Source organism: Amaranthus tricolor, chromosome 8 (assembly GCF_026212465.1).
Source record: "Amaranthus tricolor cultivar Red isolate AtriRed21 chromosome 8, ASM2621246v1, whole genome shotgun sequence".
NCBI lineage: Eukaryota > Viridiplantae > Streptophyta > Magnoliopsida > Caryophyllales > Amaranthaceae > Amaranthus > Amaranthus tricolor.
In genome coordinates, this window is record NC_080054.1 from 24,951,338 (window position 1) to 24,979,142 (window position 27,805).

Consider the following 27,805-nt stretch of genomic DNA (forward strand, 5'->3'; position numbering starts at 1 on the left):
ATCTCGTTTCCCATTGCTGCAAGCCATTGGGCAGACTCTGTACATGTAACTGCGTCTCTGTAGGTGGATGGCTCATAAGAATCCACTTCCTCAGCAACCTGGAGAGCATAGGCTACCATATCCTCGTACCCATACCTCTTTGGAGGCTACCCAAAATTCGACCTTTTAGGTCGATCATAAGCCAAAGTTTTCTGAACTGGTGATGCTATCAAAGGATCTGGCTGAACAGTTTCTGAATGTAGTTGCTCAATTTTTTCTTCCTGTTGTGATTCATCACTCTCATCTTGAGTGACTTGCAGCTCCATCTGATTCTTAGCACTACCATTTTCTGATACAACTACAGACTTTACAACAGGGTTAAACATAGAATTTTCGTCAAAAACTACATTTCTACTTAGTATAACTTTGTTCTCAGGGGAAGACCAGATTCTATACCCTTTAACCCCTTCCCCATAGCCCATAAATACACCCCTCTTCGCTCTTGGTTCTAATTTATCCTCATTTACATGATAATAAACAGTACAGCCAAAAGCTCTTAAATTAGAGTAATCTGCGGGCTTACCAGACCACATCTCATAAGGAGTTTTCAGATGAATACCCGAGTGAGGTCCGCGGTTTATCAAAAAACATGACGTGCTAACTGCTTCCGCCCAAAACCTTCGAGGTAACCCAGCATTAGAGAGCATGCAACGAGCTCTCTCAAGAAGTGTCTGATTCATGCGTTCTGCTACACCATTCTGCTGCGGTGTATCTCTGACTGTACGATGCCGAGCAATGCCCTCATCCTTGCAAAACTCATTAAAATCAGCCCAACAAAACTCCAGACCATTATCAGTTCGCAACCTTTTGATCTTCTTCCCTGTTTGATTCTCCACTAATGCCTTCCACTGCTTGAAACATTTAAAGGCCTCACTAAGTTTCATCATAACCACCCAAGTCATTCTTGAGAAATCATCGATGAATGATACAAAGTATCTGTAGCCTCCAATAGCTTCAAATTGAGAAGGACCCCAGCAATCAGAATGGATGTAATCAAGAGTTCCTTTTGTTCTATAAACTGCTTTAAGAAACTTGGTGCGATGAAGTTTCCCAAACACACAATGCTCGCAGAATCCAAGATCCTTGACCTTGTGGCCACATAGAAGATCTCCTTTCGACAGGACTTGCATCCCTCTTTCACTCATATGACCAAGCCTCATATGCCACAGTTTAGTCATATTATCCTCGTGAACCTCTGACGATGCAACAACAGCTAGACCAGACAACTTAGAGCCTTGCAATAATTACAAAGTACCAGTTTTAACACTTTTCAGAACCACATTGGAACCTTTGCAGACAAGTAACGTTCCACCTTCACCCTTGAAATTGAAACCTTTGCTGTCTAAAAGACTAAGTGATATCAGATTCTTAGTCATTGATGGAACATGCCTAACATCGTTCAATGTACAGAATTTACCATCATGTGTCCGTTTTTTAATCGAGCCAATTCCAACCGCCTTGCAGATAGCATTGTTGGCCATAGAAACATTACCTCCATCTATCTGCTCATAGGTTGTAAACCATTCTCTGCGTGGACACATATGATAAGACGCCCTGAATCCAGAACCCACACATCAGGTTGACGTGTTTGTTCATCAGCGACCAGAACAAAATCATCTTCAGACTCGGTGTTTTCTTCTGCCAGGGCAACAGACCCAGATTTGTCTTGCTGCTTCTTTTTCTTAGGGCAGTCATTCTTCCAATGCCCCTTCTCCTTACAGTAATTACAGATGTCTGTAGGTTTAGGACCCTTGGGACCAGATTTATTAAATTTCTTTTTCTTTGAATTTCCCTGACCCTTACCCCCAGTTGCTACTAACCCAGCAGCCTGATTATCTGTAACACTACCAGTCGCCTTATGGCGCAACTCTCTAGTATGAAGAGATGATCTAACTTCTTCTAGAGTTATAATATCTTTACCAACAATAAAAGACTGAACAAAATTCTCATATGACAGTGGTAAAGAAACTAACAGAATTAAGGCTGCATCTTCATCCTCAATTTTAACATCAATATTACGCAATTCTAATAAAATTGTGTTTAATTGATCTAAATGTTCTCGAAGAGACATACCTTCTTGCATTTGCAGACCAAACAGACGTTGTTTCAAGAGCAACTTATTGGTCAAAGACTTCGTCATATATAGACTTTCAAGTTTCAACCACAGACCTGATGCTGTTTTCTCCTCGGCAACCTCGGTGATGATGTCGTCGGCGAGACACAGCATAATTGTCGAATGCGCCTTTTCCTCCATAATGGCCATCTCAGCGGATTCAGCATTAATTGTCTTCTTTGGCAATGGTGCCCACAAGCCTTGTTGCTTTAACAAAGCCCGCATCTTGGTCTGGCATAAACTTAACTATTCCTCCCCGTGAATTTGTCAATCTTCACATTCATCGCAGACATCTTTCTTACCAGAAAATATATCCGACTTTGATACCAGTTTGTTATAACTGGTGCAAGAAAGAAAGCGTAAAAATTGACAAAATCAAAACACACAGAATTTACGTGGTTCACCGACAATGTGTCGACTACGTCCACAGGCAGGGGAGAGAAAAATTTTATTACTAGAGGAAACCCAGAATACAAATATTAGCTAGGTTACAGAAAATAGGAGTTTATAAATTACTCCAAAACAGAAAACCTTAGCCAAACAGATTTTTGGGATGATGCAAAACTAATGCCCAAGACTCCTTTTATAAGGAGAAGAATAACAAGCCTTTGTCATTCTTCCGATGTGAGATAACAAAAACATCAATCTTCCGATGTGGGATTCAAGGCATAACCTTACAAGTATTAGTAAAGCAAACAAACTTTTAGCCTTTTATATAAAGGGAGATGGAGGAGTATAATTAGAGAAACCCAAAATTAAACTATAATTCGATAAATTCTAAGTCAAATGTAAATTCTATATAAATTATAGACTATTTGAATGACATTATTTTATGAATTAAAATTAAGAAAAATTACCCTGAATAATATGAACTTTCACTGATTTTCCAACAATAATACAAACTTTCAATTAACCATGAATAATACGAACTTTAATACATATTTCCCGCTGGCATACCTGACCGGTTCTTTACCTGGAGAAACGGTAAATTCTCCATTTCTTCCTCATTTGCAACGTCATGTTAAGGGATATTTAGACAGCTTTTTTTTCATTTGCTCATCTTCCTCATTTGCTCACTCTCCTTTTCCAATTTAATTACTTCTTCCAACATCTAAGTTTTTTTTTTTCCATTTTCATTTTAATCTCTAAAGTAATTTAATATTTAACATGTATTCTCCTTCATCCTCATCTCAATCTAGAACATCAATTGCAAAAGGAATTCCTTTATGTAAACATTGTGTCCATGCTAAATTACAAGTAGTCAAAAAAGGAACAAGGGTTGGTGAGAGGTTTTATGAATGTGCATTTTGGCCAGTAAGAAAGCCTTATGTCTACTATAAAGCACAATGGAATAACCAATTTTCCTGCCAAAAAAATAAAAGTAAATTTTAGATTGAAGATTATAATTAGACAAACTGAAAACCGAACTTGAATCTAAACCGTTCATGGTAAACATTTTAATTGTAATTTTGAAAAGACTAAACTTAGCAGTTGTTTTTAAAAAATATATTAGTATTGTATGTACACTACAAAAAGAGGTGCATCCTCTTAAGTCTTAACTCTGGTGGAGTAGAGTTTCGCGAAAACTCGCTAAAAACTTTTTTTATTGTTGATTAATTTGGGTTTATAACCACAATTTTAAATATGGGTAACTTTAAACAAAAAATAATATATAATATTTGTCTTAGATTGTTAGGCAGGCTTTTCCTTACGCTTAATTATAAGTAAAGTTAATTATTTGCACACTAAATAAGTATAGCTAAATTTAAAATAAGTCAAACATCTTATCATATTTACACTTCACTGATTCTTAAGAGTGGATAATAAGTGTAGTGAGATGTAATTTTTTATTTTTTTTGGTGGGTTCCTTTTGTTGGAATTTAGAGCATGTTAGGAAAAATTTCTTGTAATAAATATTTAAAAATACAAAATAAGTATCAAATTTTTATGTTCAAGGCAAGAACAAATCGAACAAAGTATTTAAGCTCAAAACAAGTTGTTACTCGTTTGAGCATTTTGACTTTCATTACGCAATTGAATTCTGTAAGTTTATTTCAGACAAATTTGTATTTTATAGAATTGATTAAACATATAAATGCGTCTATTATAAGTTATATATGGGTATTATTTTCATTGGTGGTTGAGTTATTGTCCACATCATAGGGGATTTTCCTCGAGACTTTAACATTATTTATACTTTTTTGGATCTTTCTCAAGCCGAGGGAATCTTTGATTACACTCTCCTTTATGGGTGTGAGTTACCACCTTCCTTCTCTTTCTAAATTGTGATCATAATTCATATAAAAGGAATACACTGGGTATAATGATGATGATATACCTAATCAAAAGACGACATTATTATGAGTTTGCTATTTTGGATAGAAGGCATCACTGCTCCTCTTTCTCCCGTATGTGAAAAGTAGGGGTGTTCAAAAATATCCGTATCCGAAAACCCGCTTTCCGATTTTTAAAAGCGGATAAATTACCTGGTTTCCAAAATTCGTATAAACCGGGTCGGGTACCCTGTTTTAAAACCAGGTATTCGGGTCGGATACGGATCGCAAATTTTGGAAAACCGGGTACCCGGTATCCGGTTTGATTTTTTTTTTTTTTTTTTTATATAAAATGACAAAATTGAATGAAAACCCTAAATCAAATTCCTTCTACCTTGGGCATTAGGTGCTATTATATGCGGCAAGATAACAGATTATCTTGGTCGAAGACATGTAAGTGTTCATTCTTTTTCTGGCATTTCTGGCATTAGCTATACGTTCTTTATCTTTGTTTGACATTTGATAAGGCAGACGTTACAACTATTTGATATACTTTATCTTGCTGGCTGGTTTGCCACATCAATAAGCCAGGTTTGTTCGTTTGTTCTATCATTACTTTTGTAATTCAAGTTGTATTCAATTTGAAAGTTTTGGTTTAAGCTGTGATTTTAATAATCTGATTTTTGGATGAAAGGGTGCATGGATGCTTGACTTGGGTAGATTTTAATAGTTTATGACTAAGTTAGTTAAGTATTTTAATATTATTTGAATTAAAAATGTTAAAAGAAATTAAAAAAAAATATATATGTATATATATAAAACAAAATCGGGTACCCGGTTTCCGACCCGGTTTAAACCGGGTCAGAACCGGAACTCAATTTTGACTATCCGGAAAACCGGGTACCCGGTTTTTCGGAACCGGGTCGACCCGGTATCCGGTTTTGAACACCCCTAGTGAAAAGGTTAATGAAAAAAGAATTATATGTTAAGTTTACTAATAAAATAAATGTACTTACTATAAATAAGGTACAAAATAAAAAATTTGCACAGGGCCCTCAAATTTTTCAAAACGACTTTGTTGGAGATGGAGAAATGTAATTAGAGAAACCCAAAATTGAACTATAATTCAATAAATTCTTAAGTCAAACGTAAATTCTATATTTATTTGTTAAGTAAAATTTAGGCAAATCATAGACTATTTGGACGACATTATTTTATGAATTAAAAAACGTATTGAATATTTTAAATTGTTTCAAAAAAATGTTATAATTTGATCTCGTCCGAGGTTCAAGAATTCAAACAAAACAAAGTCAAAAGACCTAAAATTCGAGTATGAGACGGAGGTGGAGGTGAAAAAATTTAATTTTTAATTGTAGTAAAATTGGAATATACAAAATATAATCTGTGTCTAACCCATTGTCATCTCTATTCTTAATCACTAAAGCAAGTAAACTTATAAGGAGTCGGAGCCTAATAAGTATAGTGATTTTGAACGTGGAAGAAAAGCAAAGAGAATCAATCATATAAGTGGTGATAATCAGAATTCTATAAATGGTAACAAATTGATGTTGGGGTTTTCTGCTATTGGGGATGATATTTTATCCCCAATACTGAGGTGACTCCACCGTCATTGATAATCCAAACCAAACACACAATTAAAAGGTAATATGTATACGTGGCATAAAACAATCCTAGTCATATTAACATGATGAATGTTATCAGTTTTTTTGCTCATTTGGTTGATTCTAAATGCATGTATTTCAATAATATTTTTAATAGCTGAAAAATGGGTACTTCAATTTGGATAAGTCCAGATTTGTTTTGCACTTTTGCTAATGAAATGCTTGTTGAATGTTCGCACTAGAAGATAGATGGAGTCTTTGTCTGATGCTATATGTTGTTTCAATATGTTTTGTCTTCCATTTTTTTTCAAGCCTTTGCAGATCTTTTTCGACTCTCGGGCTTGAGGGGTTTTTGGGTCGCATATATTTATATAAGTATGATTTGTTGTTTTACATCTCTTTTTCAGATCTTTTCAGACCCTAATTATAATTTCAGCCTCTAATTAGATCCACTAGAAGATAGATGGAGTTTTTGTCCGATGTTATTGCGCAATATGTTTTTTTCTTGCATGTTTTGCTAGCCTTTGAAATTAAGTCTTTTTCAAGCCAAAAAATTCTTTGGTCACATCCTTTATAGGTATATTTTGTCGTCTTTTATCACTTTTCATATTCTAGTTATAGTTTCTATGAGCAAGATACATGTATTAGTAAATATGTATTTATATTATTGAATAAGGCACGTGCCTTTTGATTTTTAATACTATTCATCAATTACTTTTGGTTTGTATTTTATTTTAGATAAGTTAAAACATAGTCAAGTGAAATATTGTTTGTTTCCGTCCTTTCAATGCATGTTTTATTAAAATCAACATTTGAAAATTTTTAGTCAAACGCAATTTGAAATATTTATTATTGATTATGTGCATTAACAAATGTGCAAAATCAAATGAGACAATGATACTGAATAGGATGTTTGATGATGATGTAATTATGGGAGTGTTTGGCAATTGGCTGTTGGGTGTTAGCTTTTTTAGTTGGATTGTTTGACCAACTGAAAATGTTGGCTTTTTTGTCGGCTTTTAAATTAGCTGAAAAACCTAGCGGTTTGTGAAGATATTTGGCAAATTTGAGTATTAGTTGTTGGCTGTTTTTTTAGAGAAACCAACAAGCCAAAAGCCAACCAAAAATTCTAGCTGGAGCAGCATTTTCATTTTGGCTTAAAAGCCAGCTTTTCAGCTGCTATAAACGCCATATGCCAAACACTATTTTTGGCTGTTTGACCAACCAACAAGCCAAAAGTCAACCGAAAAGCTAAGAACCAAAAACCCGCTATATTTGGTCTCACTCTCACCTCAACAACGCCTAAGAAAGGATGTTAACCTCGTAATTTGTTCAACACTTCATTATATTGAGAATGGTGAATAAATTTGTAAACAGGCTTATACACAACAAAATCCGAATAAGTGAATAGTTGGCCGCATATAAATTGGATGGGTTTAGTGATGGCCACGGAGCGGGTTACCCGGAACCGAACCGGTCTCGAACCGCTTGAAACCGTCCCGGAACCGGAACCGTTCACCACAGGTTTCGAACCGGCCCGAACCGCGAAACCGTGAAACCGCCGGAAAAAAAGTTGTCGGAACCGTAAAACTGCCGGAAAAAAACTGCTTGAACCGGACCTAAGAACCGCGGGTCGGAACCGGACCACAGGTTCCATGGAACCGGAACTGGAACCAGAACCGAAACCGGAACCGGAACCGGTCCGGGTGAACCGGCCCACAGGTTCTTTGGAACCGTTCGAAAAAGAGTCGTTAACTAGCCGTTGTGATTTTTACTATAAATATATATCACTTTCAATCATTTTCATTTACAACTCATCTCTTCTCCTACTCTCACTACTTACTCTATCTACTTAATTATGCAATTATTCTCTTAATTGCATAATTAGTCTTTTAATTATTTCTTAATTTAGTTAATTACATAATTAGTCTATTAATTATTTATTTATTTCTTAATTCTATTATTATTTCAATATTATCATGTCTTCTTTTTTGAAAAAAGCCTCTAAAAAAGTTACTAAAGTGGCAAAATTATTGGGAGGTTCTAGCTCCAAAAGAAAGGCCACTTCAACTCCGTCGATATCAACAACACCTTCCATTAGTAATTATAATTATGAACCAAATTATCCAGAAGGGTACGACCAAGAATTACACGATTATGCAGAAGAAATGGAAAGAGAAATACAAATTGATGAAGAAGAAGAACAAGAAGAGGAACCAACGACCCCTATTGGGATACATAGATCTCGACAGTCATCAACAAGATCACATGAAGAACAACTACAACAACAACAATAAAGACAAGCTCGTGGTAAACGAGTCAATTTCCAAACTATCGGTTAGTTTTATAATTTTGTTCTTCAAATTGATTAAATTTAAAATTATTATTTATTTATATATTGTGGTATTTGAGTATGTCTTTATATTTAAATTTAGATGAAGATGAACCAGTAAGACAAATTTGTGAAAGTCAAGGAGTAAATCCCTTAGTTTCATACAATTTCACCAGAGGTAAATACTTTTTATGTTTTTTATACATACACGATATTCATATTTTATAAATCAAGAATGTATTAAAAATTCATTTATTGCGTTTTGTGAATACGTGTTAGGTGGTGGTACGGGATCTTTTAACAAACATTTGGCAAAGAAGCATGGAATTCAAAAGAAACTCATGCAGCAAGCGGCAGCGGGACCACAAGTGGAAGCCGATAGTGGGACATTCCCAGCACAGGTATGCCTTTTAAATATAATCGTAATGATATGATTGATGAATTTTCTAAATATGTAATTTGTGATGAATTGCCATTTAACCATGGTGAAAGTAGGGCATACGAGCATTACACTAGAAAAACTTTGCAACCACAATATAGAGCAATCCCTAGGAACACTCTTAAACGACATACGGGTGAAAACATAAAATACAGATTAGTAGAGATATGTAAAGAATGGAACTTATTAGATAAGATATTTTATTGTTCTACCGATAATGCAACCGCTAACATTAAATGCATTGAACTTTTGTATAACGAACCTGCATTTAGTTTTATTCTTGGGGGTAGATTATTACACGTATGTTGTTGTGCTCATATAGTAAACTTATCTTGCCAAGCAGGTATAAAACAATTAAGTGATTTATTAGATCCCATTAGAGACATAGTAAAGTGGTTTAGAGCTGGACAGATAAAGAGACGATAGAAGCAATTATGTAACCAGTATCAACTAAAAAAAGTGTATTGGTCATTAGATACTCCTACACGTTGGGGCTCAACCAACGATTTATTAAGAAAAGCGATTGCTTATCGTCCAGTTATAACACAACTTTATAGTGTGTGTACAGATAGTTATATAAGTGATGACATATGGGAACTAGCTATAGGTGTACATAAAATATTAGAAGCGTATGACCACGCAACTAAGATTTTTTCATATGTTTACGAACCAAACGCTCACTTAGTAATAAGTGAGTGTATTACTATTTTTTATCATCTTCTTAAACATTCGCATGATGATACTAACCCATATTTAAAGCCGATTCTTGCAGATATGATGGATAAGTGGAAGACATATTTTACCAATTTTCCTTTTATTTATGGAATTGCAACCATTTTAGACCCATGTTTTAAGACAGAAGTCTTTACTAAAGTAATTGGATTTTACTACTAATCATTAGATCGCCCGCCTAGTGATGTACATAATTATGTTGGAACTTGTAAAAAACTTTTAGCAGAACTTTATGATTACTATGCTAGTTGTATATAACTCAAAACGCGATACGTCTAGCCGTGCTAGCGTCTCGGCACGTCCCTCTTATTATAATTCCGTAATAGCTAATATAATGAGCCAAGATGATAGTTTTGTAGGATCATCTTCTTCTTCACCCTCCACTGCATATTTAGAAGTAGATAATTATCTTAAACATCACTTTGAAATTGACCAAGGTAGCTATAATATTTTAGAGTGGTGGAAAGAAAAATCTATAAATTTCCCATATTATTGAGAATTGCAAAGGATATCCTTTCAATTCCTGCTTCTACGATTGCGTCGGAGTCTGCTTTTAGTGCAGGTAGAAAAGTTTTAGACGAAAAGAGATCTCGTCTTGCTCCACATAGTATTCAAATATATGTTTGCAAGAAAGATTGGGATCAAGCGGAGATTCAAACACAAGGACTAAGGAATGATGATGATCAAGGCAATGATGATGATCCATGGATGATGATGGATACATCTGCATCATCGTCAGGAGGAGAGTCAGCGGAAGCATCTAACCAACCAGATGATGATGACGAAGACGAATAGGATCCATCGGACAACGATAAATCAACATTCAACAACTACAAATAAAAGGTATGACAAAGAACTACGTGGGCTTTGATTCCTTCGGGATACGTAGACAGCTTAGTATTCCTTTGGATACTAGGTTCAAGTCCATTTTCTTCCTCTTTTTTTATTAATCGCCTTTATCGACATTATCGTTGATTTTTCTTATTAATTTATTTTTTCATTCTTTTTAGTAAATATTTTAATAACGATTACAACTTGACAAGCAATGAATTTCGCTAATAATCAAGTAATCATCAAAGGTACGTCCGCAATATTATAGTATTTTTATATTATATAAATATTTAAAGGAAAAATAAAAATGGAACCGATGGTCCGACCCGCCCGTCCCGCGAGTTGGAACCGCCGGAACCGCCTCATGAACCGCCAAGGAACCGTTTGGAACCGTCCGGAACCGGAACCGGAACCGTTCGCGACAGGTTCCAGATGGAACCAGAACCGGCCCAACCCGGACCGTGGCCATGCCTAGATGGGTTTCATGTGGATGACAATTCGAATTGATATAAATTAGTGATAAACAATTGAGTGATAGCTTGGCAGCAGCAATTTGCACTCTATTCAGCAGCATTTGCACACTAAACAATTGCATTTGTGTATATTACTCCCTGTACAAAACTGATATGCAGCTATGCAGGAAGCAGGATCTTCTTCTGACACCATGATCGATCGGTGTTGGCAAAATGCAATGCAAACGAAATGTCAATAAAAAAAAGTTTTAAAAAATCATTTAAAATCAATAAAAATCAATTTGAATCACTAAAAATCAATATCAATTCATACAATCTCATTCTGTTAAAATTTTAAGTGAATAAAAATCAAGTACAATAAGTATAATTAAAATTCAATTACTAAAATACAATTTTGATTAGTAAAATTCAATTTAAATCATTAAAATTTAATTGATCTAATAAGGCACTAAAATTTAATTGGGAAAACTTGTTCATAAATCGATGATTTCGTTTCGGGTTTATGCTTCGTTTTTTATTTGACATGATGGCTCTTGCCTGTAAAGACAGTAGACACATTATGATCATGATGCACAAAATGAATATTCAACCCTATTATTGTGTGTAATAAAATATGTAGTAATTTAATTCATTTTATGAGTTCTCGAATACTATGAAAAATATTAATTTATTAATCATACATCAAATGCTTCTAAAATCATTCTTACTTTTAATCTAATAACAGACAAAATAAATAACAGATTAGTGAAAATGTAGACTTTCATTGTTCGTCATGAGTTCTTCTGAATCAATTCTCATTAACTAAGGGAAGGGTATGAATATCATCTCTTCCCTTCATGTAAGTAATGCTAAGGTCTCCACATAAGCACCTATGAAAACAAAACGAGCATCTCCATTTCTCGATACTTCTAACTCGTGGCTTGTAACTTTATAAAATTGTATGCTACCTAAAAATCCAATGATTAGAAATGTATTGCTCTAACCAACAAAGAAAACCTTAGCACCAAATGGATTGAGCTTTTCGATTACATTAGAAACATTTTTAATCCAAGATTCTGAACACCACACCCTCCATGTGTACTCTCCATCATGCTCTTCCAAAACCAATATGCAGGGCAATGATATAACTGCTAACAACTCACCGATGGTGAAAAGAACTAAATTCTTACTTTCTTTCAGTGGCTCAGGTACTGCAACATTATTGAATTCTTCTGTATTAAAATCAAAAGAGTGGATAATTTCAGGATCACCTTTAGTAAACCAACAAACTATCCATCTACGATAAACATATTGGTCACAAGATAAAGGGGCTGATGATAATTTACAATATATTTAACCTTTATAATACAAGCGGTAACATATATTATGAATTTGTAGTCAGAATATAAGGCACGAAAATGTATCAGCAACTTTTGGATTGTTTTGTTCCATGTTTATGATATTAGCTTTGGTAAGTTTGAGTCCGACCCGATTTTCTGAGTATCTGGATAAATCAGGTCGGGACACGGGCCAGTAAAAGAGGTACCCGACTAATCGGGTACCCGCCTTTCCGGATACCCGGTTATGAACACCCCTACATATAGGGTGTGTTTAGATGAAAGGAAATAGAGAGAAAAGAAGGAGAAGATTTGGAGGAAGGAAGAATTTCTTGTTTGGATAGCAAAGTGGAAGGGAATTGAAATGATTTAATGGATATATTTTATTAAGGTTCTAATCTCTCTAAAGTAGGAAAGATTTAAAGGGAAAACTCATATCTCCCGTTCTTTCCTTTACATTCCCTCCTATACAAGGAAGAGCTACTTTCTTTCCATTTCCCTTTCCTCCCTTTCTCTTCCCTTCCTTCCCTTTTTCCTTCTTTTTTTTATTTTTTGCTCTCTAAAATTGTCATCCAAATACAAAACAAGTATCAAAGCTAATGCCCAAAGCAAGAACAAAACAAATTAAGTAAGCTCAAAACGAGTTGTTGCTCATTCAAGCATTTCGGCTTCCATTACGCAGATTAATTATGTAGTGGCTTATATTACGCTGATGATTCTGCAAGTTTATTTCAAATAAATTTGTATTTTAGAGGATTAATTTAAAAATATAAATATGTCTATTTTGACTTTTACATGGGTGGTTTTTAATTAGGGGTGATATTCTATTGCCAATACTCAATACTCGACTGTCATTAATAATCCAAACGAAACACAAAATTAAAATGCAATATGTACACTGCATAAAACAATCCAAGTCATCATGAAACAAGATGCATGAAATGCATATAATTCATGATCACTTTTAATAGCTGAAAAAAATGGGTGCTACAATTTTGAATACGTCCTGATTTGTTTTGCACTTTTGCTAATGAACTGCTTGAAAAATGGAGTATATGTCTGATGTCATTGTTCCATATGTTTTGTCTTGCATATTTTTCCTTGGCTTTGTGGTTCTTTCTCGACCCTCAAGCTGGGAATTTTTAAATTGCATCCTCCTTTGTGAGTATAATTTGCTGTCTTTTAGCTCTTTTCAATTCTTTTTCAAACCCTAATCATAGTTTCAGACCCTACAGACCCACAAGAAAATAGATGGAGTCTTTCAATATGTTTTTTCATGGATTTTTTCCTTTTCTTCGCAAGTCTTTTTCGAGTGAAGTGATTCTTTGGTCATATCCTTTTTCGTAGGTATAATTTGTCGTCTTTTATCCCTTCTCAAACTCTGGTTATAGTTTTTATGAGCAAATTTAGTAAATATATATTTATATAATTAATCAAGGGTAATTAACTAATCATGTGATAGTGTAGGCTCTAGGGTTTGTATAACCTTATTAAATAAGCGCATTGGCAAACGTGTAAATACGTGACAATAATAGTGAATAGGAAGCAGTATAAACGCCAAAGTCGTAGCTTGCTTTATTTCAATTTCAAAGAGATGGCAAGAAAGGATGTTTCCTGGTAATTTGTTCAACACTTCCTTAATTAAGGAAACTACTAATATAAAGGCGGATAGCTAGGCAGCAGCATTTGCACTCTATTCAGCAACATTTGCACCCTAAACAATAGCATTTGTGTATATATTAGTCTGTACAAACTGATATGCAGCTATGCAGATATGCACCGGAAATCGATTGGTTTTGACAAAATGCAATGCAAGCAAAGGGTCTTCTTCTGATATTGGAAGTCGATCTACATTTCAACCCTAAGTTCAACAAGTGAAAATCTGAAATCAGACCTCCTGACCTGATCATTTCAACTTCCAAAGGGACCTTCTATGCAAGAGTGACTAATTCTATGAACAATACTTTTGATTAAAATCATTCTTACTTCCAATTCCATAACCTATTTACAACAAGCAATCTAATAACAGACAAAACAGAAAAAGCTTAACAATCTTCACACTCTCAAATTAGTGTAATTGTGTAAGTGTAGACTTTCATTGTTCTCCATGAGTTCTTACGAATAAATTCATCCTTAAGGGAAAGGTTCGAAAATCATCCCTTCGTTTCCAGTAAGCAACGCTAAAGTCTCCACATAAGCACCCCCGAAAAGAAAGTTACCATCTCCATTCCTCAACAATTCTAACTTCTTGCTTGAAATTTCATAAAATTGTATTTTACCCCAAAACCCAATGATTAAAAATGTACTGCTCTCCTCAACAAAGAAAACCTTAGGAGTAAATGAATAGTGCTCTTCCAATATATCAAAAACATTTTGAATCCAAGAGTCCGAACACCATTCCCTCCATGTGTACTCTCCATCATGCTCTTCCAAAACCAATATGCAGGGCAATGATATAACCGCTAACAACTCGCCGATGGTGAAAAGAATTAAATTCTTGCTTTCTTTCAATGGCTCAGGTACTGGCACATTTTTGAATTCTTCTGTATTAAAATCAAAAGCGTGGATAATTTCGGGATCAACTTTAGTAAACCAGTAAACTATCCCTCCACAATAAACATATAGGTCACAAGAAAAAGGGTCCCTTAATGAAGTCCAAGCATCGACATTCATGGGATTGATTTTAATAGTCCAAAGGTGATGTTTAAGTGAATAAACTGCCATTGTCGGCTCATACTCATAACCCTGAATGATGGTACGAATCCGAAAGGCAAGCACCTTATAATCATCACAAGAGGGGGAAAATCCTATAACATAATGAACAAATAGAAAGGGAGTAACAATTGGACAAGGTGGAAGAATCAAAGATTTTCTGAGAAAGGGATTCCACAAACATATACGCCGTTGATCAGCATGTACGCTTATTAGAAATAACCCATTACAGGCTTCCCAAATCAATGGTATGATAATATCAGGAGAAAAAGGAGGAAGAAAAGCAAGAGTGGTTAATGTCTGATCGTTGGTAACACGCTGTAGGCAGAGTTGTCTAGTACTTTCTGCAATAAGTAAATGGGAATTTTTGGAATGGTTTTTATTGTAAAGATTTCGATGCTTGGAGATGAAAGAAGGGGAATCAATGTAAGTGCGCCAGGATGTGCACACAACTCGGAATTCCAGTAGGGTATTGACAGGAAGCCTTGCCAAAATGTCGGACACTATATCAAATGGAAGATCGTAGTAAGAGAAATTCATGGAAGTGCTTGTATTCATGATTTTGTTCTTAGACAAACACGAAAACAAATATCAGAAATCGAAAGAAATAAAGAAAGAATGACGAATGGGAGTAAGATTATAACGGAATAACTCTCAACAAACAAACATTTGAGACTAAGTATAACGGAATAACTAATTTTCCCGCCAAAAAAATAAAACTGAATTTAGATGGAAGAGTAAAATTAGACAAACCGAAAACTAAACTTGAATCTAAACTATTCATGGTCGTCGGTTTTGATTTTCAAAGGTCACCTAAGATTAGTCAAAAGTAAATTCTAAATTAACGCTTGAAATCTGAGAATTTGATTATAATATCACACTTTTTTTATTTTTCAAGACTATAATCCAGAAAAAATGTTACAATTGGAATTTTAAAAAGCTTAAACTTGGCAGCTGTTTTAGAAAAATATATGAGACTTAATTATTTACCACGCTTAAACAAGTGTGCCAATAATTATATGGGAAAATATTGTAACAAAGAAAAATAAAATCAAACTCACCTCTAATTAGCCTTCACTGAATATGGCGAATTATAAAGATGTGCCAAAAGAAGTAATGTCTTCAACAATGGCTAACGAAAAGCCTTCATCGAACAAACTACACGCAATGAATATTGAAAATTATGGAGAAAACCATGGAGTAATTCACAATGGCAAATTAGGGTTAAAACAAACAAAAGTAAAATCACAATTGAAATTGGGGAATTAGAGAAAAAATCTTACTTGGAATTGGAATTTATTCGAAAATTATGTATGATTATGTGAAAATTGAGGAAGGTTAGGGTTAATTCATGGAATCATGGGTGAATGGAACGAAGAGGAAGGAGATGAATAGAATACGGCGCATATCTCGTCTAAATCTTATTTTTATTGTTTATGCAATACTCCGTGGTCCGTGCGTACCGTTGTGTGTTTATAGACACACTTTAACTGTGGCCTGTGGGTAAATTCACTCCTGATTGTTGGAGCTTGAAATTTACAGAAGAATAGAGAAAGTAGAAGAAGGAAAGAACAAAGAGAGAAAACAGAAGGTTTATATATTTCATCCTACCTCCTGAAATATCACATGCATTTGTTATATATATAGGCAACAATCTTAGCCGTCCTCTATTTAAATATCCACATGTACTAACATATTACAAGATTTAGCCAGCTGTAAAATAGAATTCTCTCTGTTTATTTCCAACACACACACCCCCCCTCTCAAGCTGGGGGTGGAAATATTCCCAGCTTAAAAAGAAAGAGTTTTGAATTGAGTTGGAGGAAGAATCTTTGTGAGCATATTAAGCAATTGATTTTGAGTAGGTAAATAAGTTAATTGAATAAGCCTTTTCATTAGCTTTTCTCTAGTGAAATGACAATCAAGTTCAATGTGTTTTGTCCTCTCATGGTATATTGGATTTTTGGCTATTTGCATTGCAAATTGATTGTCACAGTGTAGAGTAACTGGCTTTAAAGAAGTGACATTAAGTTCTTCAAGCAAATTGACAAGCCAAGTGATCTCTGATGTTGCTTGTTGCATAGCTCTATACTCTGCTTCAGAAGAAGATTTGGAGATGTTTGATTGTTTCTTACTTTTCCAACTAATTGGAGTTCCCCAAAAGAATTAAGTAACCAGTCACAGATCTTCTTGTGAAGGGGCAAGAAGCCCAATCTGAATCAGAGAAAGCCTGCAGAGTTAAAGTATCTTCTCCTTTCAATAGAATACCTTGACCAGCAGTAGTGTTAACATATTGAAGAACATGTAGCAAAGCATCAAAGTGAGATTGTTTTGGAGTTTGCATGAATTGAATTAGAAGCTGAGTTGCGAAAGCTAAATCAGGTCTTGTATGAGTCAAAAAATTCAAGTTGCCTACTAATGTTCTGTACAGAGTTGGATCTGAAAATTTATGAGGATCTTCATTACTAAGCTTACAGGGAGAGGCAATGGAGTGTAGCTGGTCTGTGAGAAAAATGTTGTAGCTGCAATAATTCCTTGGTAAACTTATGTTGTGTGAGAACAATCCCTTCACTCACGTAAGAAGCTTCCATTCCAAGAAAGTAATGAAGGATACCAAGATCCTTAATGGTGAACTCATCATCAAGATGTCTTTTAATGCTGTCTATTTCAGTGGAATTGAAACCAGTTAACAAAATATCATCAACATATACAACAAGGATTGTAATATCCGAAGCAGACTGCTTTAAAAACAAAGAAGGATCATTTTTTGATTGTTAATAATCCCTGGAGTTCAAGAAAGCAGCAAGCTTCTGAAACCATTGTCTAGAAGCTTGTTTTAAACCATAAAGGGATTTCTTGAGTTTACAAACTTTATTGTGAGGATTTGGTATTCCCAACGGAACTCTCATATAGACATCCTCTTGTAAATTCCCATGTAAAAAGGCATTGTTGACATCAAGCTGATAAATGTTCCATTTCCTTGCTGCTGCTAGAGCTATATTGTTCTTATTGTAGTCATCTTGACTACAGGACTGAAGGTCTCTAAGTAATCTATCCCATATTTCTGATGATTACCTTGAATGACAAGCCTTGCTTTAAGTCTTTCTAAAGAGCCATCTTTATTGTGTTTTGCTTTATAAACCCATTTGGAACCAATTGCCTTTTTATACCTGGTGGAAGATCAGTATATTCCCATGTTTCATTCTTATGAAGAGCTGATATTTCTTTATCCATAGCTTCTTTCCAGCCAGGATCAAGAATGGCTTCATGGTAGTTGTGTGGTTCAGTATAAGTAGCTTGTAATGTAATTGTTTGTTGTTGAGAGATGGGTAAGGAAGAAAAGGTTACAAGGTTGCAGAAATGAGGTTGTTGAGATAAATGAGATTGAGAAATAGGTTGGAAAATGTTATTATTTTTAATCATGTTTTCTTTAATGAATTTTGCATTTGATATGTGTGAGTAGTTTCCTAATCTAGGGTTAGATGGAACCCTAGCCATGATGTTGATGATGAATTATTGAATCCCAATCCCTTTTTGTTATGCGTAATCCTTGTTCATGCTTGGTTTCTTATGCTAGTTAACTCATATATTTTCAAGAGAATTTCTGTAAATTGTGGTTAACAATTCATTCAATCGCTAACGAAAGTTAGAGTTGAATGAATTTCCTTTTAGATCAAGGGCTTGATAATCTTCATGAAAATAGATAGATTTGATTGTTGGATCTTATAGAATACTATGCTCAATGTCATTACTATACTTGATTCCATGAAAATAGGTTTGATAGTATGGTAGTGAAGCTAATAGTCTTCGAAAGGAGTTATTAGTATCTTTAATGGTGTATTCATCCTATTGAACTTGGTTATGATTGTTGTAGGGGTAGTAGGATCTCATTGTCATCATATAATGCTAGTGGGGAAATTTATCCCTAGATGTTTTAATATTATTGGTTTATCTTTCTAATTTAATTGTTTGTATTATAGGCATTTAGTTAGTTTAGACATATATTCTCAAAAAATCGTGTGTTACTTAGGATCAATTGGTAGCCGGAAAATAATCATTTACTACATTGTTCCCTGTGGATTCGACCCTAACTGCTGCTATACTAGTTGCATATTAGGATTTGTTTGATAGTACATAAACGACCTATCAGAAAACATAATCCTGTAAATGACTTGGTGGTTTAGATTGTCTACTGGATCTTCTGAGAACAATGGCATATGTAGGAGGAGAAGTATGAAGACTAGAAACAGAATCTGTGTGATGATTAATAATTGGAGATGAAGGATAATGAGAAGTAGAACAATGTATGTCTGAAATTGAGGAGATAGAAGAGTTTTGAGTAGAAGAAGAGGGGTAAGAGAAGAAAGTTGTGAAATCAGAAATAGAAGCAAGAAGGACAGATTGAGAGGTTTGAGAAGAAATGTGATGGAAAGGAAAAACATGCTCATGAAATTGAATGTTTCTAGTAACAAAAACCTTATTGGTTTGTAGATCAAGAATTTTGTAGCCTTTTTGAGTGGTAGAAAAACCCATAAAAATAGAAGGGTGAGATCTGGGAGCAAACTTATCTCTGTCCCTTTCAGAAGTAGCTACAAAACAGAGGCTTCCAAAACATTTCAAGGCATCATAATCAGGTAATTTGTTGTGAAGCAATTCATATGGGGTTTTGTAATGTAAAACTGATAAAGGAAGTCTGTTAATAAGAAAAGTAGCATGTAATAAACATTCACCCCAATATTTAAGAGGGATTTTTGATTGAAAAAATAAAGCTCTTGCTACTTCCAATAAATGCTTATGTTTCCTTTCAACTCTGCCATTTTGTTGGGGAGTACCAGCAATGCTAGTTTGATGAACAATTCCCATATTATTATAAAATTGGACAGCATTGTCATCACAAAATTCCATGCCATTGTCAGATCTAATAATTTTAACTGATGTATTAAATTGTTTCTGAAGTAATTTGATCAAATTTGCTAGAATAGAGAAGGCATTAGACTTGGTACTCAAAAGATAAGTCCAAGTAGCTCTAGAAAAATCATCAACAATGGTAAGAAAATATTTGTATCCATTGTATGTGGGAGTAGCATATGGGCCCCATAAATCTACATCAAGTAATTCAAAAAGTTTACAAGCTCTGCTATTGCTAATAGGAAAAGAATTATATTGTTGTCTAGCTTGAGGACATATATGACAAATGCAAACAACTGAAGGAAAAGAATTACAAGATTGAATTTGAAGATGTTTCATTTGCAGAAAAGGAAAATGTCCAAGTCTGCAGTGCCACAATTGAGTAAGATTGTGTCTAGAGTGCAAACTGGTAGATGTCAAGCATTCTGTTGAGAGAAGAGAAATTGGAGTAGGACATTGATTTGATTTAAGAGAAGTGTCAACATGATACAGGCCATTGTGAGCATTACCAAGGACCTGAGCATGCTTCATCAAATGGTCCTGTAAAAAAGATGAAAAGGGAATAAGCAAGCAATTTGTGGGGGTAAAAAGAACAAAATTGTGAAGCTGAGTGATCAATTTATAGATTGAAATGAGATTAAATTGAAAATCAGGAACATGAAGCACATTATCAAGAATCAAATCATCTGATATTTGGACAGATCCTATGTTCATGAACTTAGCTTGTTGACCATTGGGTTGAGTTATGAAGCATTGTGTATTAACAGGTTTATAGTGTAGAAAATGTGCCAAAGAAGGGCTAATATGATCTGTTGCACCACTATCAAGAAGCCAATGATCATTCTTAGCAGATGACAGAAAACAAAGATTGTTACCTGCTAGAAGAGTTGATTTTGATGAAGAAGATGTATTAAGATCTTTATTTGGAGCAAATTGTTGTGCCAACATGTTGACAAACTGTTGGTATATTTCAGGTGTGATATTGTTGTCTGACTTGGTGTTTGAGCTGGTATTTTCATCAATTTCTGAGGTTAAATGCTGCCCTTCAGAAAACACTGCAACCCTTCTTGGCTTATTCCTCAATTTCAGGATGAAGTTTAAAGCATCTATCTATATTGTGGCCTTGCATTTTACAATAGTCACAGAAATATTTGCTCCTTCTTTCTTGATTCTTCTGATATGTAGAACCATTACCAGAACCAGATTGATATGAAACAGACCCAGATCTCCCTTTAATGTAGTTTCCAGAATGATGACCAGTCATGTAGGGGAAAAAATTCCTATTTCCATTGGAATTAAACTGGTTTCTATTGACAGCAAAAGCATTATTTTCACTCACAGAAGCCAAATTATCAGAAAATTCTCTCTAGGTCTCATCTTGAATCAAGATACTGTAAGCAGTCTTAACATCTGGTAATGGTTTAATCATAAGAATATTGCCTCTAACATTTTTATATGCTCCATTCAAACCCATTAAGAATTTTTACAGTCTTTGATTCTTAATCAACTCAACAATTGAACCATTAACATCACAAGTACAAAGACCACAAGAACATTTGGGAATTTTCACAAGACTGTCATATGAATCCCACAAACTCTTCAATTTGGTAAAATACTCAGCAATTGACAAATTTCCTTGTTCAAAAGAATTTAATTCTTTATCAATTTGTAGAATTTTAGGTCCATTAGATTGAGAGAACCTATTCTTTAACTCTTTCTATATATCAGCAGCAGAATTACAGTAAAGAACACTGGAACTGATGTTTTCTTCACAAGAATGTAGAAGCCAAGAAATTACCATTTTATCGCATCTTTCCCATTGCTTTGCCATCTGAGGATCTGCTGGCTTTCTGCAAGAACCATCTACAAATCCCATCTTATTCTTCGCCACTAAAGAAATCTGGACTGAGCGTTCCCATTGTTCAAAGTTCAATCCATTCAGATGTTTGGTAGAAAGAGAATGGTTAGTATTGTCACCATGACCTAGAAACAATTCATGATTGTAATCAGGAACAAAATTTGGGGAAATTCCAGAATCCATTTCTTTCAAAAGAAGAAAAAAATGAGAAAAAGAAAAAAAATGTAAGCATTAGCTACTTTTCTCAGCGAATCGTGGCTCTTGATACCATGAAATTTACAGAAGAATAGAGAAAGAAGAAGAAGGAAAGAACAAAGAGAGAAAACAGAAGGTTTATTTATTTCATCCTACCTCCTGAAATATCACATGCATTTGTTATATATATATATGCAACAATCTTAGCTGTCCTCTATTTACCTATCCACATGTACTAACCTATTACAAGATTTAGCCAGCTGTAAAACAGAATTCTCTCTGTTTATTTCCAACAGAGCACTTTGGTATCTTAAGGAGCCTATGTTCAACTTTCACTTAGCAATGTTAATCAAATGAAATTAGTAACAAATTGTTAATTTGTTGTTATTTCTAGTTAGCTGAAATATTTGTTAAATGCCCACATAGATGCATGGTTTTGTTTTCCAGTGTCAAAAATATGTCTCATGAATCACTTGTTGCTTCATGATGCGAGAGAGTGAATCCAACACACACATCTTAACAGAAAGTCTGAACGTTGGATAGTTGGAAATCATGCCTCAACCAGTGAAATCAGACCTCCTGACCTGATAATTGTTTAGTTATTTGGTACTGTTTAACTGTGGACTTAATGGCAGAAAGCACTGTCCGGAGAACCAACTTTTTTGGTTCTGAATTGAGTCAATTTTCCAATTACTGACATGTTAAATGCGTGTGTACGGGCCTGCTCCAAAGTCCAAACTTCATTTTACTAGAACAAAATTGATTTATTAGTCATATCATACATCAAATGCTTCTAAAATCATTTTTACTTCTAATTCCATAACCTATAACAACAACCAATCTAATAACAAATTAGGGTTAAAACATGGAGTAATTAACAATGGCAAATTAGGGTTAAAACAAAAAAAAAGTAAAATCAGAATTGAAATTGGGGAATTAGAGAAAAAATCTTACTTAGAATTGGAAGTTATTGGAAAATTATGTATGATCACGTGAAAATTGAGGAAGGTTAGGGTTAATTCATGGAATCATGGGTGAATGGAACGAAGAGGAAGGAGATGATGAATAGAATACGGCGCATATCTCGCCTAAATCTTATTTTTATTGTTTATGCAATATTCTGTGCGTACCGTTGTGTGTTTATAGACACACTTTAACTGTGACTAAATTTTAGCGGAAATAATAACATTTGTGCCAGGCATGCATTTTTGCACATTTAATTTTAAGTGAAGTTAATTATTGACACACTTAATAAGTCAAATATCTTCCCACACTTAATAGTGTAGTGAAATGTAACTTTTTTTGTGGTGGGTTCTTTTAGTTGGAATTTAGAGTAAATTAGGAAATCCCTTGTACTATACATATAAAAAGACAAAACAAGTATCAAATATTCATGTACAAGGCAAGAACAAAATGAACAAGTATATAAGCTCAAAACGAGTTGTTGCTCGTTCGAGCATTTTGGCTTATGTTACGTAGATTTACTTTGTAAGTTAATGTCAAATAAATTTGTATTTTATAGTATTGATTCAAAAAAATATAAATGTGTCTATTTTGAATAATACTCCTATATAGGTTATTTTCATTGGTAGTTGAGTTATTGTCCACATCATAGAGGATTTTCCTCAAGACTTTTAACATTTTTTATACTTTGTTGTGGATATTTCTCAAGCAGAGGAAATATTTAGCCGCACTCTCCTTTATGGGTGTAAGGGGATACACTAAGTATGATGATGATGAATCTTCCCTCCCTAGACCATGATCATAGTTCGTATGAGTGAGATATACCGGGTATGATGATGATAATGTGCCTAATCAAAAGACAACACTATTATGAGTATGCTATTTTGCAAGGCGTCATTGCACCTTGAGCCTTCTAATCAGTCCTTAAATTCACTCCTGATTGTTGGAGCTCTTTGGCATCTTAAGGAGCCTATGTTCAACTTTCACTTGGCAATGTTAATCAAATGAAATTAGTAATCAATCAATTGTTAATTTGTTGTTATTTCTAGTTAGTTGAAATATTTGTTAAATGCCCACATAGATGCATGGTTTTGTTTTTCGGTGTCAAAAATATGTCTCATGAATCACTTGTTGCTTCATGATGCGAGAGAGTGAATCCAACACACACATCTTAACAGAAAGTCTGAACATTGAATAGTTGGAAATCATGCCTCAACCAGTGAAATCAGACCTCCTGACCTGATAATTGTTTAGTTATTTGGTACTGTTTAACTGTGGACTTAATGGAAGAAAGCACTGTCCGGAAAACCAACTTTTTTGGTTCTGAATTGAGTCAATTTCCCAATTACTGACATGTTAAATGCGTGTGTACGGGCCTGCTCCAAAGTCCAAACTTCATTTTACTAGAACAAAATTGATTTATTAGTCATATCATACATCAAATGCTTCTAAAATCATTTTAACTTCTAATTCCATAACCTATATGCAGAACGATGATATAACAGCTAACAACTCGCCGATGGTGAAAAGAATTAAACTCGCACATTCTTTCAGTGGCTCGGGTAATGCCACATTATTGAATTCTTCTGTATTAAAATCAAAAGAGTGGATAATTCTTGGATCACCCAAAAGAGTGGATAATTCTTGGATCACCTTCAGTAAACCAATATACTATCCATCCACAAAAAACGTATTTGTTATAAGAAAAAGGGACCCTTAATGAAGTCCAAGCATCGACATTCATTGGATTGATTTTAATAGTCCAAAGGTGATTTCTAAGTGAATAAACTGCCATGGCGGCCTCATACTCATTACCATTAATGATGGTACGAAGCTGATAGGCAAGCACCTTATAATCATCACAAGAGGTGGAAAATCCTATAACATAATTAGGAATTTGAAAGGGAGTAACAATTGGACAAGGTGGAAGAATAAAAAATTTTCTGAGGAAGGGATTCCACAAATATATACCCTTTTGACGATCACCATATAAGCTCAGTAAAAATAACCCATTGCAGACTGAATAAGTCCATGGTATTGTAAAATCAGCAGAAAAAGGAGCAAGAAGAGTAACTGTGATTGAATTCTGATCGTTGGTAACACGTCGTAGGTAGAATCGTCCAGAACGAATTGATGTAATCAGTAAATGGGAGTTTTTGGAATGGTGTTTATTGTAAAGATCGCGATGCTTGGAGATGAAATAAGGGGACTCGATGTAAGTGCGCCAGGATGTGCACACTGCCCGGAATTTCACTAGAGTTTTCACAGGAAACATAGCCAAAATGTGGGTTATTATATCAAATGGAAGATCAAAGGAAGTGCTTGTTTTCATGATTTTGTTGTTAGGCAAACAAGAAAACAAATATCAGAGAAAGAAAGAAAGAAAGAAAGTAGGACGAATGGGATCAAATAGGCAAAGAAATTAATGAAAGTGCTACTCATGATTTTATTATATACAACTTACAATACCAACAAACAATCTTGTAGCCTTGTATATAATGTATAACGGTAAAACCGTTTTTCCCGCCAAATATTAAAATTGAATTAGAGATGGATGAGTATAATTAGACAAACCCAAAACCGAACTTGAACCTAAACCATTAATCCTCGTCAGTTTTAATTTGAGAAGGTTTTAGAAAACCGAACGTGGTAAGATTAAATAGGTGAGAATTTTGTTATTTTAATTTATCTTTTTTGATTTTAATTTTGATTATTTTATTATTATTTTTTGTCTTTTTTTTGGTGAATTGATTAACAATTTTTTATTTTAATTAGGTCACCTTGGATTAGTCAAAAGTAAATCGTAAGCAAACCGGTCATCTCCGATTAAACAATTGGAATCCGACAACTTAATTAAAATGTTACACCTTTTTGTTTGTACGACTATAATTCGAGAAATAATTTTGTGCCTTAATTTTAAAAAGCCTAAACTTTATAACGAAAATGCCAAAAATGCAGAATCACATTATAAAATCATGAAAATCACACTTCACATTTCACATTGTAAATGACGAAAACGCTAAATTATATAAACCTAAATCACATTTCATCCCAAATTATTTGTACCAAACCTAAATCACTATTCAAATTATAAATTGACGAAAACCTAGAATCGAATTTAGCCTCAAATTGTTAATTGAAAACAAAAAAAATCAAAATATAAAAAAACTACCTGCTCACAATAGTGAAATTCAGTTGAATGAAGAGTAATGACTTAGCTGTGTAGTGAAGATGATAATGGCGGATTTCGGTTGAATGAAATTGGCAACTGAGGAGAATTGAAATGTCGTTTATTTTGAGAGAATTTGAAATAGTGGTTTATTTGGGACGATGAAGGAATTGCATAGCTGTATCAGAGGATTGCGTATTGAAATAGTATAATCACTGTTTTATGAAATATTACTCCTTAGTCCCTCCATTCCTTAATAAAGTTTTCATAAAGAATATTCACATAAATTATAAAAAAAATTTAGATACAAGATATATTATTTTATTAAATAATAAATTTGATGGAAGAAAAGTGAGAACTATAAATATTAAAAGAAAGTTAGTAGAAAAAATATGAGGATCACAACTATTTAAAAAATACTTTCTGTATTCTTTTTTATTCATCTCGTTTACTTTTTACACTGTTTTCAAAGTAAATTTTAAAAAATTGTAAAAAGATACTCCATCCAATTCATTTCATTTGTCCCATTTAGTTTTGGCACACTATCCAATGCACTAATTCAATTCTAAATATCTCTAATTGTGCATAATTAAAAATTATAAAAATTTGATATTAATAAAATTTACATTGAGACGAATCAAAACAAGATTCCACATTACTATATTTTAATGTTTAGATTAAGAATAAAATACAAATTAAGAGTGATTAACGAATAGTGTCAAAAAACTAAATGGGACAACTGAAAAGAATAGGAGGGAGTATACAATAAAAATGCATACATTAGGACGAATGTAACGAGATCTCTCATGGAAAAATTTTATCATCTATCTATATATGTCTTTAAAATCTTAATTAAATTTCTTTCTCCAAATTAGAATATTCTAAACGGGAAGAATATTAGGAAACGAAGGGAGTTTTTTTATAATGTTAGTGAAAAACATGTGGAGACTATAAAAAATATAAAAATGTTAAAATAAAGTTAGTGGAAAATATGTGGAGCCTATAAGCATTGTTAAAATATTAAAATGAGGATGGTTAAAGTTATTTTTATCCAAAATTTATGATATAAATGAATTTTCTTTTATAGGGACAACAAATGAAACACCCAAAATAAAAAGTGAAAACTTTCTTTGAGGAAACGAAGGGGGTTAGTCAATAGGGGAAATATCTTTATTCTATTTTTTTCTCCGCTCATTTTGTATGAGAATGTGTCATTATGAGATGAAGTCGTATAATTAGTCTATATCTTTAATTTATCACATTAAAATTATAATTAAGTGATCAAGTGAAAAGACTAAATATACATTATCCAACCCAATATATATTATCCAACCCAATAGAAATAGTCTCACTATAAAATCATTTTATTTAAGAATTTGTAATTCTTTATTTGTTGTGTTTTTATTAATGTCAAGCTAGAAATTAAAAACAATGAGTTTATTATGTTGTGTACAAAATATTTATTTTCTTAGTCCTTATTAAAAATATTCTGGTTTTAATGAAAAAATTAAAAATACATTTATTTTTCTAGCTATATACAAAAACAATTATTTTCTTTGTCATTATATAAGGTGTAAGGGAAATAGTGTTAAATTTTATTAATTTAAGAGAAATTGTGTTAATTTTATAAATATAAGAAAAATAGTGTTAAATTTTTATATAAATATGTTACTTATACTTATAAGTGTCACCATTTCCTTCATAACTTTTTTATTTTAAGACTTGTACACACTTTAATGAATTATCACCAAAATAATGTTACAATGAAATTATTTTTATAGTGATACAATAATAGAAATAATACTTGTACAGTTGAAGTACATGGAAGAT

The 27,805-nt window shown here is 33.6% G+C and overlaps 2 protein-coding genes across 2 annotated transcripts; both read right to left on the minus strand.

Annotated features, from left to right (window-relative positions):
- Positions 1 to 14,303: 14,303 nt before the first annotated feature.
- LOC130821703 (F-box/kelch-repeat protein At3g23880-like) lies at positions 14,304 to 15,440 on the minus strand. The gene has a single exon (XM_057687491.1). It carries the CDS (start codon positions 15,438 to 15,440, stop codon positions 14,304 to 14,306), a length of 1,137 nt encoding a protein of 378 aa, XP_057543474.1.
- An 8,845-nt stretch (positions 15,441 to 24,285) lies between these two features.
- LOC130821704 (putative F-box/kelch-repeat protein At1g12870) lies at positions 24,286 to 25,138 on the minus strand. The gene is made up of 3 exons (XM_057687492.1): positions 24,778 to 25,138; positions 24,596 to 24,684; positions 24,286 to 24,477 (listed from the first exon to the last, which is right to left on the minus strand). The coding sequence occupies exons 1-3, from the start codon at positions 25,136 to 25,138 to the stop codon at positions 24,286 to 24,288; spliced, it is 642 nt and encodes a 213-aa protein (XP_057543475.1).
- Positions 25,139 to 27,805: the final 2,667 nt, after the last annotated feature.